Genomic DNA, 20,186 nt, shown 5'->3' on the forward strand with positions numbered 1-20,186 from the left:
GTTATCAGAACTCGACTATAGCGATCTCTCTTGTTTTTTTTGTGAATAAAGAAATGCTGATGAAACGCATAAAGTTAGTTATTGCAACATTAACGCTTATTCTATTTTTGTTTGTATATGGATACCAAACAACGTAAGCTTGGCTTTAAGAGTAACAATAATCAATATAAGTTTTAAAATAATATTACATATAGTCAGCCAATTATAATTACCCAAATCAAAAAGAAAGATAAATAGTTTGCCTCTAGCGTTAAAACCATAAATTCCATGGTACTACATATTAATTAAAATACATGTGTCCTTATTATATGGAAAAGTGTAATATAAATTAAATAACAGTGGACAAGAAATAACAGCTTCAGTGCTGTTTTAAAAAAGGGAAAATTAATATATATGTACAATATAGGTAATATACAGGTACTTACACAAATATGTAAAATAGACCCTAAACAATTTAGGGAATACCCTAATTATTTTAGAATGGGATCAATGTAACCGTTCGCTATTTATAGTGGGAATGGAAATGAATAAATGCAATAAATCTAAGAAATCTTCCCTCCATATGCTAAACAAAACAAAAAAAAAAATAATTCACTGATTGACAGAAAGCTTTACAGTCAAAAAGACACGTTCGAATCACATGTTAATAAATACTCGAATGTAGAACAGTGAGTTTTGTGTGTACCTTAACATGCGAAATAGTTTTATGTACATATGACTTATTTTCAACAGGACTCAGTTATAAATTGGTCATTGTTGACGTATTCTGCTGAGATTATTTAACGAAGGATTGCATTCGTCTTAGAAAGTATTGAAGACCAAAAGAACGCCAATAATGCAAAATACATTTCAAGCCGCTTTTAGCGGTTTAACGCGACAATACATTATAAAGCAGTCGTGGCCCTGTGGCAGAAAGCTCTTAAGGACGAAACTGATAATCCCACCGTCTTCTACATCCTACAGCCCATTTAAATGTCGAAACTACTCAAAGTTTAGCACACATCTGTCCATGGATAGGGCGATGGAGCTGCTATGCAACCTTGATGATGAGGAACGCAGCAACCTGCGCTCAGCTCTTGGCAGGCTAGACGCCGACAAGGAAAAAAAGTTGTACGAGAGTAAGTTTTTCTCAAAAAAAAGTTTGTATTTCAATTGATAAACGTGGGGTTATAACAACTAACTATTTGCAAATGCAAATATGTAACAAAATGTACATATACGTGATCAAATCTAAAAAAAACAAAATACGACACACTTAAAGCAATTTATAATTTATTTGTTAACTGTAAAACGAATAGAATGACGCATTTGTTAACATTAAATACGATATTTCAAAAATAATTTGGGGATTTTAATTTGATTTCGGTTTGAATGTATGTCTGCAGCAACGCGTGATCTTAAAATCCAAAAACTTTTTGTTGCTGTTAACAGCTTCATATGAAAAATGTTAAAGCGGATAAACAACTATAAATAGGTAATATCCTATGCCCTTTTACACAAATTTTCGTCTAAATACAACAAATAAAAAACGATCCTTAAAAATAAAAAAATAAACAAGTTTAAAGATTTTATTTTTAAACTTTAAGCTGTATACCTTCTAGCTATTTCTAGATATCGTACTTTCTTAGTTAAATAAAAAACAAGAGAGAACGCTATAGTCGAGTTCCCCGACTATTTGATACCCGTTACTCAGCTGGTAGAAGTGCAAAGGAGAAATTTCCATACTGACAGTTTTTGGCGGTTTGTGGGCGTGGCAACATTTATTTTTGGCAAATCGATAAAAATCAACAAAACTAATACAAAAATGAAAAAATATCAAAACATTTTTTAAAAGTGTAGGCGTGGCAGTTTTGGGCGGTTTGTGGGCGTTAGAGTGGGCGTGCCAACATGAATCAAAAAACTTGCGCTGCGTCTATGTCTCTGAAGTCTGTATGCCTAATCTCAACATTCTAGCTTTTATAGTTCCTCAGATCTCGACGTTCATACGGACAGTCGTTAAAAATTTTTTTTTTAAATTGAAATGTATCAATTCATAAATCTATCATGTTACGTACTTGAAATTTTAAAAGAGGGCGCCACTGTTCAGTAAACAGCTGTTTAGTCAGCTGTTTCGTTTGCGCTGGCACACCGATAACCGAATTTTTGTTAATCGCTGAAAAATCTTACAAGTGACAAAAAGTGTATAACAATTATCAAAAGTATTGCTTATAACATGCAGTCGAATCCTTGTGGTTTTTAATATGTGTTTGTGATCTTCGAATGTTAAAATTAACTGTGGTGTCCCAATAAACTTCAGTAAGTTGTTTTATAAACACAACTTTTGTAGTGTATTCTAATTTTTAAATAGAGCTACAAAGTGAGTCTGGCTCACTCCGTCTCTAAAACCTGTTATATGTTGTAGAGTTATCAATTCTTAGTATATGCTATTAGTATAAATGCACATTTTCTTCAAAATTTAACTTTTAAGGGTCTAACCTCAAAGTGAAAAAAAGCAAATTGTTGGAGAAATGGATAACAAAGACGACGAGTAATGCAAAAAATAACGCCATTTTTAATAGTTTTTAAGCTTCAATTAATGTATGACGATTAACAATAGGTGTGAAACATAAATATATTTATTACAATAAAATTCTAGTTCCTTAAATTTTATGTTTTTTGGGAAACATTAGTTTTTAAACATATTTTTGCTATTTTTAAGATAAAAGCTGTGAAGCAAGAAGTAAAACTTCGATATTTTTTAAAAACAAGGTAAGCAACCCCCATTTCTTACTTTATTGGTTTTATTTAAGATTATATCTTAAATTTTTTCGATCAAAAAAATTTTTTTTTACACTGAAAAAAATTTGGGTTGTTTTTTTTCCGTTTGAAGGCAAGACTACGCCCATTTTTCCCCAAATATATTACTATTTTAATCATGAACCTAAATCAAAAAACAGAACTTAAATATGTTGCTTCGTTCTCGAGTTATTAATTAATTCCACAAAAAGTGGTCGTTCGCCCCATAGTGGGACGGAGAGACGGATGGACAGACGGACATGGCCAGATCTACTCGGCTATTGATCCTGATCAAGAATATATGTATATACTTTATATGGTCGGAAACGCTTCCTTCTGCCTGTTCCATACATTTCAACGAATCTAGTATACCCTTTTACTATACGAGTAACGGGTATAATACAAAAAAAGACAAATAACTCCGTTTTTGACGGCTTCGCTCAACCTTGTAAATTAAAACATCGACGAAGTCAGACGTTTCTCGCATAATGCAATCTCAACATGAAGCCCAAGCTCGTGGTGTGGTAATTTTTAACGACCTCTTGCGGGGCGGTGTCTGCGGCACCCATATTTATCCTAAAGGTGTTTGGTGATTCTATAAGGCCAACTTTTATTTTTACCTGCGACTTAGCTATGCTAGCTAGAGAGTCTGTATGTGCTCCTTGCGTTTTGCGATCTATCCCTAGATCTACTCTCACAGAGATATCCATTTATACATTGAATATCTTTCGGAACACACCAAAAACTACATGCTTTGAACAAACATTTTTCATTAATCTTTTCAAAAATTATGTTGCATTATCTTAGTAATTGTTTAACTGTGTGCTGGGGAGCGCAGTAGCCATTCTTAACCAGGATCGCCAGCCGAGTTAATCTAGCCATGGCTATCTGTCCGTAAGAACGCTGTGGTCTCCGGAACATAAGAAGTAGAGTGTTAAGACTAGACATGTGGATACTAGCGGACACGCCAACTTTAACACCCACAAATCAAACGTTCCCGCCCACAATTGTAAAATTAAAAACAAGAGAGAACGCTATAGTCGAGTTCCCCGACTATCTGATACCCGTTACTCAGCTAGTGTAAGTGTGAAGGACAGTTTTTGGCGGTTTGTGGGCGTTAGAGTGGGCGTGGCCAACAGTTTTTTGGCAAATAGAAATTTACAAGACTAATACAAAAATGAAAAAATATCAAAACATTTTTCAAAAGTGTGGGCGTGGCAGCTTTTGGCGGTTTGTGTGCGTTAGAGTGGGCGTGGCAAAAAGTTTTTTTGCAAATCGATAGAACCGACCATATAAAGTATATATATTCTTGATCAAGATCAATAGCCGATTCGATTTGGTCATGTCCGTCTGTCCGTCCGTCTGTCTGTCCGTATGAACGTCGAGATCTCAGAAACTACAAAAGCTAGAAAGTTAAGATTAAGCATACAGACTCCAGGGACATAGACGCAGCGCTAGTTTGTCGAATCATGCTGCCATGCCCACTCTAACGCCCACAAACCGCCCAAAGCTGCCACGCCCACACTTTTGAAAAATGTTTTGATATATTTTCATTTTTGTATTAGTCTTGTAAATTTCTATCGATGTGCCAAAAACCTTTTTGCCACGCCCGCTCTAACGCCCACAAACCGCCAAAAACTGTCAGTGTTGAAGACTCTCCTTCGCACTTCTACTAGCTAAGTAGCGGGTATCATTTAGTCGGGGAACTATAGCGTTCTCTCTTGTTTTTATTTTTAAAATGATAATAAAAAAACAAGCAAAAAACAAAATAAATATAATTGTTTTAACTAAGTATAAATATTATAATATGTTATATATATTTATTAATAATACATAACTTTGTTTTTTGTTAAGACATTAGGAACATCCAAACGCAAAAACATGTGCACGACCTTTTTCTTGGGTGTTTTAATTACCCTTCATTTTTTGAACCGTCTCGCTTCCAACCATACAATTTGTATGCATACAGAAAAGTACCTGCGGCCGACGCTTGCGCGTCACCCACCCTAAACTTCTTTGTACAGCAGACACCCGGGTGTTTTTGAGCAAGTACAAAAAAACACCGTGGTGGCAAAACACCTGGGTGTTTGTCATTGCTAAAAATAGGGTGTCTCCAAACACCCGGGTGCGGTGACTCCCGGTGTTTAGCGGGTGCACTTAGGGTGCCGGTGGCTTGCTGCAGTTCTCTGATACTCACCCTTACACCCACAAATTGCTCAAAACTGCCTCTGCCATATATGAGAAATGTTTTGATAATTTTTTACATTTTTTTAGTCTTGTAAATTTCTCTCGATTTGCAAAACAACTTTCCCACGCCCACTCTAACGCCCACAAACTGCCAAAGACTGTCAGTGTTAAAATTTCTCCTTCGCACGTCAAATAGATGAGTAGTCGGGGTACTCGGCTATAGCATTCTCTCTTGTTTATTATTTGACTTGCCAGTTTCTATCTCTAAGCCAAATGAACGTGTTTTATAATGGCTTCGTTTAATCGAGGGTGGAAATTAAACTTTTGTTCACTCGTACAAATTTGTTTTAAAACGCACTACTGCTCCGAAATCGTTTCGAAACGTTGGGTGATCTGCAATGGGAAATCATGTCTTCTGGTAATAAAGACAGAATAGCCAAAATTTAAGTACTTCGTGTATGGTTAATTAGTAAGCTGGTTTTTGTGGCCGAACAAGTGATAATCTAGCAAACGGAGCGAACGCTCAAAACTAAAATAATATGACATATGTCTCGGTGTAGCAAGCGAGCTCAGCCAAACTCAAGGTTAATTGAAGCTGATGATGTGTTCTGAGCGGTAGATTTGCAGTTAGCATGTTATGCCAGCAATGTTAGGCGGCCTAAATGATACACCCTTCTGTCTACGGTAAGTGATTAGCACAGCTCCACCGCTGGCCACTAATCGTAGCCACTAACTTTTCCTATGATCGGCAGTTAATAAAATGTTTGGAAAAACTCTGCGATTTGTCACAAGTATAAGCCTTTTTTTTTAAAGACACTTCGTCGAAGCGGACGTCTTTCGATAGCGCTGCGCGAAAATCTCGTGTTAACGTGGTTGTGCTAAACAGTGTTAGCGGCAAATCTGCAAAAACAAACGGTGGACTTGTGCCATAGTTCTGCGCGTAACCTAGGCGTGCTGAATGACCGCGTGTTGCAGGTGGTTAGCAAAATATATAAGTTTGCAATTTTTGCAGCTGATAAAACAGCTGACAGCGCTGCCAACTTATCTCGGAGGGCGATCATGAGCGAGTGGCGTTGCCACATCAACTGTAAGACCAGTGCTGAGGTGCGAACGTTGGGCGCGTAATTTCAAAATTGAATTCAAAATTTGATTTAATTTGATTTAAACAAATAAGTGCCACGCACAACAAGCTCGAAAAAATGAGCAGCGATCAAAAGAATGAACGTAGAAGCTCCGTCAACCCAAGAAATGCTTGCTACTCCTATTTCTCAACTAGAGATATAGATCAACATCAGAAGTTGACAAAGAGCAACTCGACTCTACTGACCGTCGAAAGCAAGAGAGCCAGCTCTTGCTCACCCTCTCTGATCACCCCAACTCCCGCATCATGGAGTTACCAATGCCAAACCCCATCACCGCCGCCTTCGCTGAATGAAGCTTCAACAACAAGCAGTGCTAAAATTTCTGCAGCAAACTCACCACCAATAATTAAACCAACTACCAATACTGCGAGTTCGGTCCCAACGGCCGCACAACAAAATAAAATGGCAACAAAAACCGTTAGCCTCGATAAGCAACAAGCGGTTCCGGCTATACAGACCGGCATGGACCGCTACATCCAGATTAAGCGCAAGCTTAGTCCACCCAACGCGGTTGGCAATAAACCCAAGATCAATCGAACCAACAAAAGCACCGATCAAACGAGGAGCTCCAATGAAAACCGATTCTCCATCTTAGCAGAGGCGGACAACAACCAACCAGAGTTGGGGCAGGAGACCCAAAGGAAACCTAAGCCCCCCCTATTTACGTAAGGGAAAAAAGTTCAAGCGCCCTGGTCAACAAAATTGTTGCGCTGGTCGGGGACGAGAATTTCCATGTTGTTCCGCTTATTGAAGGGAACATTCACGAAACAAAGGTTCAAACGAAGTCTGAAGAACACTTCCGAGCTGTGTCTAAGTACCTGGAAGACACAAAAAATAACTTTTACACCTATCAACTAAAAAGCAGCAAGGGACTGCAAGTTGTGCTAAAAGGTATAGAACCTGACGTCACCCCCTCTGAAATTCAAGAAGCCCTTAAGGCCAGGGGCTTCTGTGCCAAAAATGTTAGCAATATTGTTAACAGAAACAAAAAACCGCAACCACTTTTCAAGGTCGAGCTCGAACCAGAAAGCAAAGCCTTAAAGAAAAACGAAGTGCACCCGATCTACAAGCTGCAGCTCTTACTGCATCAAAGAATCACCGTGCAAGAACCCCACAAACGCAACGGCCCTGTTCAATGCACAAACTGCCAAGAGTATGGACACACCAAGACATACTGCACACTTCGGACGGTCTGCGTAGTCTGCGGAGACTTCCACAACTCCGTAAACTGCCCCGCAAACAAAGAAGACCCCCAAATGAAAAAATGTGGCAACTGTGGAGGAAACCATACGGCAAACTACAGAGGCTGTGCGGTCTACAAGGAGCTGAAGAGTCGTATGCGACAGCTACGCACCAACAACATTTCGCCAAGGCAGCTAGATACAACCAAGGGAATCTCCTACGCCGAAGCACTAAGAACAGGCATGGAAAATCCGCCCCAGCCTCACTCAGAAAATGCTCAGCAGGTTCCAGTGCAACCGCAAAGCAAATTGGAATCTATGATGTTCACCATGCAACAAAGTATGATGGAACTTATGTCATTCATGAAAACAACCATGCAAACCATTGTTCAGAACCAGAACATGGTAATTCAGTTGCTTGTAGCACAACAGTCCAAATAATAAATGACTAACCTACGTATATCCATGTGGAATGCCAACGGCATTTCACGGCATAAACTTGAAATAACTCAATTCCTAAACGTAAATCACATCGACGCCATGCTGCTGGTTGAAACGCACCTCACAGGGAGATATAACTTCCATATAAGAGGTTATACATTTTACCGCTCATATCATACGGATGGCAAGGCCCACGGCGGAACGGGCATCTTAATCAGAGAACGCATCAAACACCACTTTCATCAAAGGTTTGCTACAAATTTCCTGCAAGCCACGTCCATAAAAGTGATCTCAGGAAACGGCAACCTTTGAATTGCCGCTGTCTACTGCCCACCTTGATTTAATATCTCTGAAGGTCAATTCATGGACTTCTACAGCACTCTGGGGGATCGCTTCATAGCCGCAGGAGACTACAACGCCAAACATACGCACTGGGGATCACGCCTCGTGACTCCCAAGGGAAGGCAACTGTATAATGCACTTATAAAGGTGAGCAATAAACTGGACTACGTTTCTCCTGGTAGCCCCACATATTGGCCTGCAGACCCAAAAAATTTCCCAGATCTAATTGATTTCGCGGTGACAAAAAACATCCCACGCAATCTAATAAGCGCCATAGCACTACCGGATCTCTCATCTGACCACTCGCCTTTGTTGATAAGCCTTCTTCAAAGCCCAGAAATTGCGGACCACCCCCACATGCTGACGTCGCACAACACTAACTGGATGAAATACAGAAAGTATGTGAGTTCCCAGATTGAGCTAACTCCCCAACTCAATATCGAAGCGGACATCGACTGCTCCACCGCCGCATTAGAAGAGGTACTCGTCACAGCAGCCAGGATCTCAACCCCTAAACGGAAGGATGGGGAATTTAAGAAGTTCAAAACCAACCGGCAAATTGAACAGCTGGTTCTAGAAAAGAGGCGTCTGCGACGAGCGTGGCAAACCAGCAGATCGCCATGCTCAAAGCAACGTCTTACTGAAGCCACCCGCAATCTAAACCGGGCCCTGAAGCAAGAAGCTGAAAATGAACAACTTAAATATATTGGAAAACTCTCGCCAACTAGTACAAAGCATCCATTGTGGAGGGCTCACCCAAATCTAAGCTCTCCAGTTCAAACCGTCACCCCTATAAGGAATTCACAAAAGTCATCAGGGAGATAAAACCAAAAAAGGCTCCAGGCGGTGACCTATTAACTACAAAAATGATAATGGAACTTCCGTACTGTGCTATTAAGGTCATCTGTAAACTCTTCAATGGAATTATAAGTCTCGGCTATTATCCAAGGAAATGGAAAAAATCAATTATTATAATGATACCGAAGCCCGGAAACGATCACACGATTCCGTCATCTTACAGACCAATAAGTTTATTATCATGCCTGTCCAAATTATTCGAAAAATGCCTTCTAACGCGCATAATACCATATATGGGAGCCCACAACATTATCCCAGCCCGTCAATTTGGCTTCAGAGAAAAACACGGAACTATAGAGCAAGTAAACAGAATAACATCAGAAATTCGCACAGCCTTCGAACATAGGGAATATTGCAGCGCGATATTTCTCGACGTATCTCAAGCATTCGACCGCGTCTGGCTCAAAGGTCTCATGCATAAAATTATGGTAAAACACACTTGCCCGGTATGGCTTCCAGCTGGGGGAACGCGAGCAGAACCAACATAGACATCATACGAGCGAGCCCAATCAAAGATCCTGCGAACTATCACTGGGGCACCATGGTATATTCGGAACCAAAACATCCACAGGGACCTCGGCATTCTCGCAGTAAAAGATGAAATAGACAAGCAAAAAGCGTCCTACAATGAAAAACTATCTGTCCACCCAAATCCTCTAGCAAGGGTCTTGACTCGGGTCTCCAGCCAAACCCGTCTGCAACGTACAGACCTTCCAACCCAGCCATAACTTGTCAGGGCCACTGTCTCAGTCTACATGACTCCTAGTTAGGTTATAGTATAAGATTTGATACACTTATTGTTAGTCTCGTAAATGAGAAGATTCAATAAATAAAAGCAAAGCATTTAAAAAAAAAAAAAAAAAACCTACTACAAATCTCTGGCTATGGTCGGAGAATATTAAACTTTTTTATATCTGTTCCTGCGCTTAGCTAAACGCTTCCTTCTACCTGTTATATACTTTTCAACGATAATATAAGGTTGTCAAATTATATTTGATCTTCTTTTGGATTTTACGATTGTTTCTTTATTTTAGCTGGCATTTGAGAAAATGAATAATCTACTATTATTATGTATTTTTTTGTTTTGCCCGCTTTTTATTCTCGGCTGTACATTTTTGAGTTTAATTCGCTGTTAAATTTTCGGTGCACTGCTTATGTATGCAAAGCGTCTTTTACTTCTGCTTCCTCGATATTAATTTATTGTGGATGTGGGATGCTATATACGATCCAACACATGGTGATGGTCACAACTCCTCTGCACTGATCGTTTTTAGGTCTTTACTAGTTTCAATATCGTCAGAAACACCAACACAATAGCTATTAAATTGAGGGTGTGCAGCAAGTTAAGGATCTTTTCCTTCCGGTCTATTTCTTCCCCCCTGTTAATCATATTGGCTGTCTTGTCGGAGGCTTTGGTCTCTTGCGGACCATTTAAGAACTTTTCACCAGTTCGAAAAGCAGATCTTCCTCCACGGTTTGTTCTTTTGAATTCACCGTATCACCACAGCTTAGGATTCTTGAATCCCAGAATTTCGTTCAGGATCGGAGCGAAACGTCCTTTTTGAACTCCAACTCTTCTGTTTGTGTTGGACAGGAATTCGATGGTCTCCCTTTAAACATGATATCTCTATCTCATTTTCGCAAGTCCGTTTTTTACAAGTGTCCTTTTCACGAGACTGACATTTCTTTGTTGCATCAAAGTCATTCAAAGTCTTATGATCTCAGCAAATCTATCTCAGCTATCTATTGGTATAGCAAAACAGTTTGACCCCTTTTACGCACACAAACTGCCTAAAACTTTACGCTACCCTTGAATCTTCGAAACGAATGTCGACACCGATGGATGAGATCGAATCCAGTAAAGAATAACTTCAGGATTCGACTAGTATACAATTTGACAGGGACTTTTACTAAGGGTTTGATTCTATGGCAGATATCTGCGAGAAAGTGAGCGGTACATAACTCAAGCCTTGGGAGCGTTTTGGCCTTGAGCCGCGCTACTTTCGACTTTGAGGTCAACAATGATAATTTATAGCTTTTGGTAGTTTTGCTACCAATATATACCAATAGACGCAAGCTCCATAAGCTCTTATGGATGCGTCGGCAATGGTATGTAACTGTACCTGTGACATCGGGTCGGTATACACGAACCGAGGAATAGATATCTCATCCAGTTGAACAGAGAGCTTTTGAGAAACAACTCGCCACAAGGAAAAGTTGAACCAAATAACGTCTTAGTTGACTTTGAATATGAAATAGGTATCGACTTCGCAGTGCTTTCAGATGCAGTGACCTCGGGTGAGCTTGAAAACCACTTTGTCAATTCAAAACCTGCTGCTTGAAGAACCTAAGACACTACAGACTTCATTGTCTTTAGCTCCTCTCACGTGCAGAACAGTTAAAATGTCATCGACGTAAAAATCGAATGAAAATCTTGCGGATTTCCTAAACTTACTTGAAACTTCCTATCCGTTTTATGAACCATCACACGATACATCTTTTTTACATTGGCAGTCCGGGCACACCTGTGACGTTATGCAACCTCGAAGGAGTTGCTCAACTCATTTTCTTTGGAAAACGGTCACCTCCAGTCACCAAAATTTCTGTAGTGTGATGTCAATCTATTCTAACGGTTCTTCACTGCAAGTGAAACCAGGCTCGACCCTTTTTGCCTCTGCATTATGAAACAGTATGGCATTTTCGTAGACAATAAATACAAACTCGTACCTTTGCATTACAGGGAGAATACCCAAACGGGCTGCAATTTTATAGTAAATTATCTGCTGCATTTTTGTTTGGTCCCTGGGTCGATTCTATTCAATACCAAATAAATCAACATTACATTCGAAATTTTTGTCTCGTCTTCTATCGATAACAGTAAACCATCAAGGAGGATGCGGACAAATCCATGCGGATCCACTACATTTTGGCAATGCCAACTTCGGAAGCCACATTCTTGTAATTAATGTATCTTATTAATGAAAGCATTTCATTTTTGAGTCGAAATTTTAATTCTTCCTCTGAAATCGGAATAGCTACCTAATCTAGTCGCTAGTTGAATCGAACGGTTCTAAACCGACTTTGGAGCTTGGTTTTCAGCTCTTCCCGAGCAGATTTCCTTTTTTGTTTCTCAGCTCATTTTTAACTACTAGGTCTTGGAATTAGTTCGTAGCGTTTTACGAATGATGGCGCTAGCCAACAGTAAATACTCTCCTGGAAGCTACTGACATAGCGCATCTTTCGTTATTGTGTTGTTGTGTAGTATCAAGCACATCGAAGTTTGTGCCTGAAAAATTATTTTTGGTGCCAAACACTTTTGGAGTTGTCCACATCATTCTTACGGCTTTGAGGCGTTTTCTGACAAGAAAGTTTGGCAATTCGAATCAATAATTATTACAATAAATATATTTTGAGTTCAAGAGTAGTTAAATATATGTATGTATTTTATAGAAAATTAAAATTGAATAATTTTTATACCATCTAGCTCGAGGTGCAATACTTCAGCACTAGACCATAAACATTAAAATTGCTTCCAACTCCAGCTTTGCAAATACACCTCGTTTTCGTTGGATACTTTTCTTTACGGTAAAGGTACCTCGGTGGTGGCAGCATTAATCATGAACGAATATGTTTAAGTTAAATACATTAAGAGCGGGCACTTTTAGTCATAGAGTAAAAGGCTATACTAGATTCGCTGAAAAGTATGTAACAGGCAGAAGGAAGCCGTTCCGACCATATGAAGAATGTGACGACCTGTCAGTGCTCGGGTGGCTCAAGGATGGACAGTATTCGTCTCAGATATTTTATTTGGTTCAGAGACGGTTCGAACACGTTCGGGTCTACCAGGGGGAGAGTTTGAGAGACCGATCAGGTCTACTACAAAGTGGAATAGTTTTAGAGGCCGGTCAGGTCTACTAATTATGAGAAGAGTTTTAGAGGCCGGTCAGGTCTACTTATTATGGGAACAGTTTTAGAGGCCGGTTATGTCTACTAATTATGATAACAGTTTTAGAGGCCGGTTAGGTCTACTAATTGTGAGAACAGTTGTAGAGGCCTGTTAGGTCTCCTAACTATGCGAAGAGTTTTGAGGGGGGTTAGGTCTGCTAATGATGAGAAGAGTTTTACAGGCCGGTCAGGTCTACTAAGAAGAGTTGTAGAGGCCGATCAGGTCTACTAAGAAGAGTTGTAGAGACCGGTCCGGTCTACTAACAAGAGTTGTAGAGTCCGGTTAAGTCTACTAAGAAGAGTTTTAGAGGCCGGTCAGGTCTACTAAGAAGAGTTTTAGAGGCCGGTCAGGTCTGCTAATTAAACACGCCGGAGAATAGGACGTAATAGGCCAGGACTTATATGTTGACCTCCTTACCGCTGATCCTTAGCTGTTGCCGATCGCCGGCCGAACTGAATGCCCTCCGGAGGGCTGGGGTGCGCCATATTTAGCGGTTTGGCGAAGAATAGGGCCGCATTAGTGTGGCCGATCTATTGCGGGCTAGTGTAACCCTTCGCGCACGATCCTTGGCGCACGCGCGTATTGGGTTTGCATTTAAATGCGGGTTGTGTGTGTGTTTTTTTTCCTCTATTCTTTCATTTATTTACTTCTCATGCTTCTGTGACTTCATATTTGTTATTTCATATTTTGACTTATACTATGAGCGCGTTCGGCGAGTCAAAAGTATATGTTTTCTTGATCAGGATATAAGCCGAGTCGATCTGGCCATGTCCATCCGTATGAACGTCAAAATCTCATGAACTATAAAAGCTAGAAAGTTAAGATTCAGCATGCAGACTCCAGTGACATAGGCGTATCGCAAGTTTGTCGATTCAAGTTGCCACGCCCACCTTAACGCCCACAAAACGCCAAAGACTGCCACGCTCACACTTTTGAAAAATGTTTTGATATTTTTTCATTTTTGTATTGGTCTTGTAAATTTCTATCGATGTGCAAAAAACCTTTTTGCCACGCCCGCTCTAACGCCCACAAACCGCCAAAAACTGTCAGTGTTGAAGACTCTCCTTCGCACTTCTACTAGCTGAGTAACGGGTATCAGATAGTCGGGGAACTGGACTATAGCGTTCTTTCTTGTTTTGTTTATCTATTATATAATTACATTTTCTAGAGTACTTGATTGTATAATTCCCTAGCCTAAACATGCTAAGTTAGTTGTATTATTATTGTATCTTCCTAAACCTTCCTACTTGGTCTTGAAAGGATATCTTGAAAATAGACGTATCTATGTAAGATACAACCAAGCAGAATTTCCTATACAGGAAGTGCATGCTGGGGTACCTCAGGGTACTGGGACCGATATTGTATTCCATGTACACTGCTGATATATTGATGACTATGTACTGGTTTCTTCAAAGATAAAGTAAACTTTCCACCAAAAACAAGCTCCTCCTGTACAAGGCCTTAATTAAACCAGTGTGGACATACGGCATTGAGCTGTGGGGCGACAGCTATACGAGGGTCGTTTGATAAGTCCGTGACTTTTTGAATAAAATATATTTTTTTCGTCAAAGAAGCGTTTTATTTCTCAACATAATCTCCTTTTAGCTCTATACATTTAGTCCAGCGTTTTTCCAATTTTTTTATTCCTTCCAAATAATAGGTTTTCTCAAGGCCCTCAAAATAGTCGTTTGTTTCTGTGATGACCTCTTCATTTGACCCGAATCTCTTACCGCCGAGCCATTTCTTCATGTTTGGAAACAAAAAATAGTCACAGGGGGCTAAATCTGGAGAATATGCTGGATGGGGTAGCAGTTCGTAGCCCAATTTATGAAATTTTGCCATGCTGACTACACACGTGTGCACCCGTGCATTGTCCTGATGGAACAGCACTTTTTTTTTCGCCAAATGCGGTCGTTTCTGCTTCAAATCAATATCGAATCTGTCCAAAAGCTCTGAATAATATTCGCCGGTGATCGTTTTACCCTTTTCAAGGTAATCGATGTGAATGATACCTTGTGCATCCCAAAAAACTGTGGCCATGACCTTGTTGGCCGACAGACCCACCTTGGCCTTCTTTGGTGCACGTTCACCCGGAGAAACCCACTGTCTTGATTGTTCTTTGGTCTCTGGTGTGGTGTGGTGGATCCATGTTTCGTCTACGGTAACGAAACGGCGCAAAAATTCGTTTGGATTGCGGTTGAACATCGCCACACACTCCTTTGAAATGGTCACACGGTTGCGCTTATGGTCGTGTGTGAGCAATCGCGGCACCCATCGCGCGGAAAGCTTTTTCATGTCCAAATATTCATGTAAAATGTGATGTACCCGTTCAGTTGAGATGCCTACAGCCTCAGCTACCTCACGCACTTTCATTCTCCGATCATCCAATATCATTCCATGGATTTTGTCGACGATTTCTGGCATGACGACCTCTTTTGGGCGACCTGAACGTTCGGCATCACTTGTACTGGTACGACCACAACGGAACTCAGTAAACCATTTCTTAACCATTGAAATTGATGGTGCAGAGTCCCCATAATATTTATCAAGTCTTTCCTTGGTTTCGGTGATGGATTTTTTACGCAAAAAATAATGCTTAATTAGCACACGAAATTCACTTTTTTCCATTTTCGTTAAAATTCACGAGATCGTCTGCTTTCAATGCCTATAAAACGCAAACCAAAAAACGCAGCTTTCTCAAAATTTTACAGTCAGCTGTTAATCGATAACTGCTGACAGGAGCAGTGTTGTATTTAGAGCAGGTGCGCGGCAAATACAAAAAGTCACGGACTTATCAAACGACCCTCGTATATATGAACATAAAAAGTGGAGAACAAACTATGTGCGAAATACCACTATAAAAAAATCTTAACTTGCCATCAGTGGTAGAAGAAATTGCAAAATCAAGCATGAGCCACCTGAACAAAATAAACGAACATGCAAACCCATTAGCTGTTATGATGCTGGACTCCACAAATCAACGTCGTAGGCTTAAGAGATGACACCCTCTTGACTTATCATTCAGATAATGCAATAAAGGCATACAAATAAATGCCATAAGAGCGCATATATAGTGTGCTAGTAACTGACTGGACAAAAATACGTGCAAACGAAGAAAAGAAAAAAAAATCCTAGAGAGAAGGAGGTGAAACCTGTCAAGCAACGCGGGCATTCCGTAATAATTTTGGCCAATAGATAATAGTCCAGAATTCCTTAAAATAAAGAAAAACATAATGGAGTTTCTTTTGAACAAATCATATAACCTAATAGAATAGGTTGATACGTATTTTGAAAGTTCGCTATTTAAGGCTGAAGTTAGCGAACTTAAGCTTGACAGGCAAAATATTTTAACAGCCATACATAGTTGACTCAGTAGAACAGAGAAAACTGATATATCGACGGTTTTTAAGGCAGAAAAGTTACCAACCCGGTCGAAAATTCAGATACCCACCTTTTAAGGTGATTCCAAAGAATGGGCTCTTTTTTACAGAAGTCATTCATACTCATACGAGAGATGATCTCATCCCTTCTCTCGAGTTTAATTATCTCAAGTTGGCCTTAAAAGGAGAAGCCAGGAATGTGGTCTCTAATTTGTTGCTTGGCTCTGGAGAAAATTATGAAGCCACTAGGAAATTTGTAACCAAGCTGAATTAATTTTCTCTGAATACAGGAATAGGCTTATGAATTTTCCAAATTTAAATTTGGAATTCAATAATCGAATAAAAACATTTAATGACACAATTAATTAGTCTTTATATATTGTAAATTTAAAGGCACAATTTTTGATCACATAATTCTTCAAAAATTCTTTAATTTAGTTGAAAGCCGTGTCAAAAAATCAAAAGAAATACAGGCACTTTCTGATGCCATGAACTTTTTAGAGCAGGAAGTTAAACCTGTGAAGTATATTATTAATACTAACATGAATGAAAATTATAGTGACAAAAGTGTTTGTTCGTTTTGTATACTACCGGAGTATTATTTAATTCAATGCCATAAATTTAAAATAATGACTGGGTAAGAAAACATTGGCTTTGCCTAAGGTGTCTGAGGCATCCGTTTAATAAAAATGTACAAGCTTTTGTTCGATTTGTCAAAAACCTCACCACACGTTACTTCATTTACGTGGGTCATAATCCAACAACAGGGCAAGCCTCGTTAGCCGTTGGCTTTGATTCATGTGAATTCAGGGAAAAATTAAGAGCTTTTATTGATAGAAGAGTCTGCATCTATTCTTAAGTTTAAAAAATTTCGGTTACATATGGAGATAAGTCAAAATACGATCATCAGAAAATATTGAAGAGCTCACCCCGATTTAAATTAATCTAGTCGTATTACTCTAATCATTGGAATAAAGGTATATACTCACATTTTGCAAGAAGGAGTTATAAAGAAATTGGTCAAAAAATTGATATCGGGTGGATAGTTTTTGGATGTAAAAATCCAAAGAAAAGAAGAAGTTGAAGAAGAAAATAATGATATCTAGTCTGAAATATGGTAAAATAAATTTATTAGAACTACAAAAAAGAATTCAGATGGGCGATTGTGTCGATTCCATTCAAGGAGAATGTCACATATTACAAAAAAAACAAGCTATAGCTTACTTCATTAATCTGGAAGAAAAGAAATTAGAAACTTAAGGTTGACTACACTAAATTCATTAAAGAATACATGGCCTTGGGCACATGGTTGAAGTGAATGATAAATTGACAAAAGTTTGAACGGCATAATGATTAAATGGTGAAAATGGAAACTTGTTGTTTCGGCGAACATTGAAAAGATGTGCAAACAAATAAAAATATAAAAGAATGATGAAAAATCTCAATATATTTTATGAAAAAATTCTCCAGCAGAAAATATTAAAAATTATAAATTAACCACCATCTCTTACGAAACTGCATCTGCACCAATTTTTATGATACTTCTGAACAAATGTGTACTGCAGAAAAAGAAAAGTCAATGTGTGTTCGTTGTATAATGTGTGTGCGGTCTGTAGTTTATAGTTTTACACGAATTGCTAAAAGCAGAATGGTCGTATACAACGAACAAGGTTAACACCGTACACTAATTCAATTTTTGTTATGCTTTTTGACACAAATTTTATATTTACTTTTCATATTCCTCTTGACTCCCAACATCGATATGTTAATAACTCATATTTGACACTGGAACAAAAAACACTCCACCGTCCCGGATCACATAAAACTATACATCGGGTTTAAGGTCAACTGGCTTTCGGTAGTTGGCGCACTCGGTTCGGACGACTTTCTAATAAGACGGAGTTGGGCCAAGTTATTGCGGGAACTTTTTGTGCAGTCCCTGATGATTGGCTGCGAAAAAAATTGGGTAAATAACTATAACTGTCACTAGCATAAAGCTGTGGCCGTAAAAATAAAACAACATCCGTACCATCAACGAACTCTTGTCCTTATGGAGGTATCAAACTTTCACTTTTATATTGTTTACAGTTGAGACGGCAGCATCACCCACTGCAGGTCAATTATACAGTAGTAAGTAAATGTCAAAACTTGTTGGCTTATAACTAATAACTCATCAAATATTTTTAGTTTTCTTTGTAAATGCTGTGCCGTTTGTCGCTTTCGGATTTCTTGACAATTTTATAATGATTATGGCGGTAAGTATAATTTAAAGCCAACCAAATAAACTTGTTTATATATATATATCCCTTTCTAGGGGGAATATATTGAATATTATTTGGGCCACTTTATAACGCTGTCTACAATGGCAGCGGCAGGACTAGGCAACACCATAAGCGATATTTTGGGAATCACTATGGCCACCTACGTTGAGAATGGGTGCCAGATATTGGGTCTAAAGCAGCCCAATTTGACTCCAGCGCAATTCGAATTAAAGTCTAGCAAGAGGTCGTCAAGTTACGTATGTTGCGCTCAGAGAACAGATATTAGGGACTGTTTTTCATATATATTATTTTAGGGTCGGATTGTCGGCATCACTGTGGGCTGTCTGCTTGGAATGTGCCCTTTATGGTATATGGATGAAAAAGCAGATAAGGTGAACGTAACTGATGAAATCCACAAAAAATAAAAAGTGTTTTCCAGCTTCTCAAGAGAACGGACATCGCAAATAATATAACAACATTCACTTTTCATACTTAAAAAGGATACGTTGTTTTATTGTTATTAATGATTTTTTTGTTGAATATGTTTTAAATTTTTGTTATGCAACTCCATACAAAAATGTACCAAAAGTATCAGAAAAACATATGCATTCACACGCATACATTTTCAGAACCTTTTTTTTTATGGAATTATTATCTTATCACAGATCACTTCATTTACCTCAACTTTAATATGTATGGACCATACTTTAGGTTTAACTCTATAACGCTTTTGAATGTCTTTAAATTTTACAAAATACAATTGTAAGGGGGGGACTTTAGAAATTAAAAAAAATCTATTTATTTTATTGCTTTAATAGATAGGTATATAGCTTCAAAATATAGTGCCAAAAATTTAAAAGTTAATTCTCCAAATTGTGAAAGAGATGCCTTCCGGAAGTGACTGCAACCTTTAAACGACATTTTTTCGAAACCATGTTTTCAATATTTTCAAGAGTATAAAATACTATCGAATATTTTATATAGACTAAAGATTTTAAAAACAAACCATTTTTAATGTAATTACGGCCAGCATCACTAACACAATCTACTATGTCCGCACGATATGACTTTCTTTCAAAATTTTTAAAATTACAATTTTCACTTGTGTAAACAATTTTTTTTTATTACCGCACGAGTAAATAAATACTATAGGGATTTTAAAAAAAAATATTTTAATTTCCCTACAGCTGATTAAGGTAGTTCCCCCCTTAAGTAATATGTTGGCAGTAAATTTATCATAGATGTACAGTGCCGCTTAACAGATTAAATTTCAATAATATTTTTGGTTCCAATTGCATAATTTTCTGATTTTTTGTCTAAACTTTTTTTTTTGTTGCCTTATTATTTTCATCGTCAAATTCGCTAGGAGTTTGCTTTCACTCATTTAAATAAGTTTTACACTTTTGACTTCACTTTTAGTTTGCCTTCGGTGTTGAAAAAAGTTGAATTTCAAAATGTAAAGGATCTGGAATAAATGATCGGCAAAGCTACAGCAATCAATATTAACAGCGACCAAAATCAAAAGCAGCAAGATGGCGAGTGCACCGACTTTAGCTGCTGCAACTGCCAACGACTTATACAATTCGTTGCTTGCCGTAGCGTTGACTTATGTCTCGAAAGCCATAGCAAAGCAAAATTCACAAAAAAGTAACTCTGCGACTGAAGCTAATTTT

General features: G+C 38.5%; 1 protein-coding gene and 1 long non-coding RNA gene across 3 annotated transcripts; both read left to right on the forward strand.

Annotated features, from left to right (window-relative positions):
• Positions 1 to 485: 485 nt before the first annotated feature.
• On the forward strand, positions 486 to 19,012 carry LOC6539079 (transmembrane protein 65). 2 transcript variants are annotated; one of them, XM_015189839.3, is made up of 7 exons: positions 486 to 668; positions 733 to 1,118; positions 18,096 to 18,218; positions 18,341 to 18,382; positions 18,440 to 18,507; positions 18,567 to 18,770; positions 18,828 to 19,012. In XM_015189839.3, the coding sequence occupies exons 2-7, from the start codon at positions 836 to 838 to the stop codon at positions 18,936 to 18,938; spliced, it is 831 nt and encodes a 276-aa protein (XP_015045325.1). In that variant the 5' UTR covers positions 486 to 668; positions 733 to 835; the 3' UTR covers positions 18,939 to 19,012. The 2 variants fall into 2 exon arrangements, with proteins under 2 accessions (XP_015045325.1, XP_039227947.1); XM_039372013.2 differs by lacking the exon at positions 18,096 to 18,218.
• Positions 1,901 to 2,614, forward strand: LOC120320974. Its single transcript, XR_005560503.2, has 2 exons — positions 1,901 to 2,295; positions 2,468 to 2,614. It is a non-coding gene; the product is annotated as an uncharacterized LOC120320974 (long non-coding RNA).
• Positions 19,013 to 20,186: the final 1,174 nt, after the last annotated feature.

This window comes from Drosophila yakuba, chromosome 2R (genome assembly GCF_016746365.2).
Source record: "Drosophila yakuba strain Tai18E2 chromosome 2R, Prin_Dyak_Tai18E2_2.1, whole genome shotgun sequence".
Taxonomy (NCBI): Eukaryota; Metazoa; Arthropoda; class Insecta; order Diptera; family Drosophilidae; genus Drosophila; species Drosophila yakuba.

What these genes read in the sequence shown, in the direction of transcription:
- LOC6539079 (XM_015189839.3), top strand. Translation starts at nt 836, where the DNA reads ATGCAAAATACATTTCAAGCCGCTTTTAGCGGTTTAACGCGACAATAC. An exon ending in TGCAGGTCAATTATACAGTA is followed by an intron (nt 18,383 to 18,439) that starts GTAAGTAAATGT and finishes AAATATTTTTAG; the next exon opens with TTTTCTTTGTAAATGCTGTG. An exon ending in ATTTTATAATGATTATGGCG is followed by an intron (nt 18,508 to 18,566) that starts GTAAGTATAATT and finishes ATCCCTTTCTAG; the next exon opens with GGGGAATATATTGAATATTA.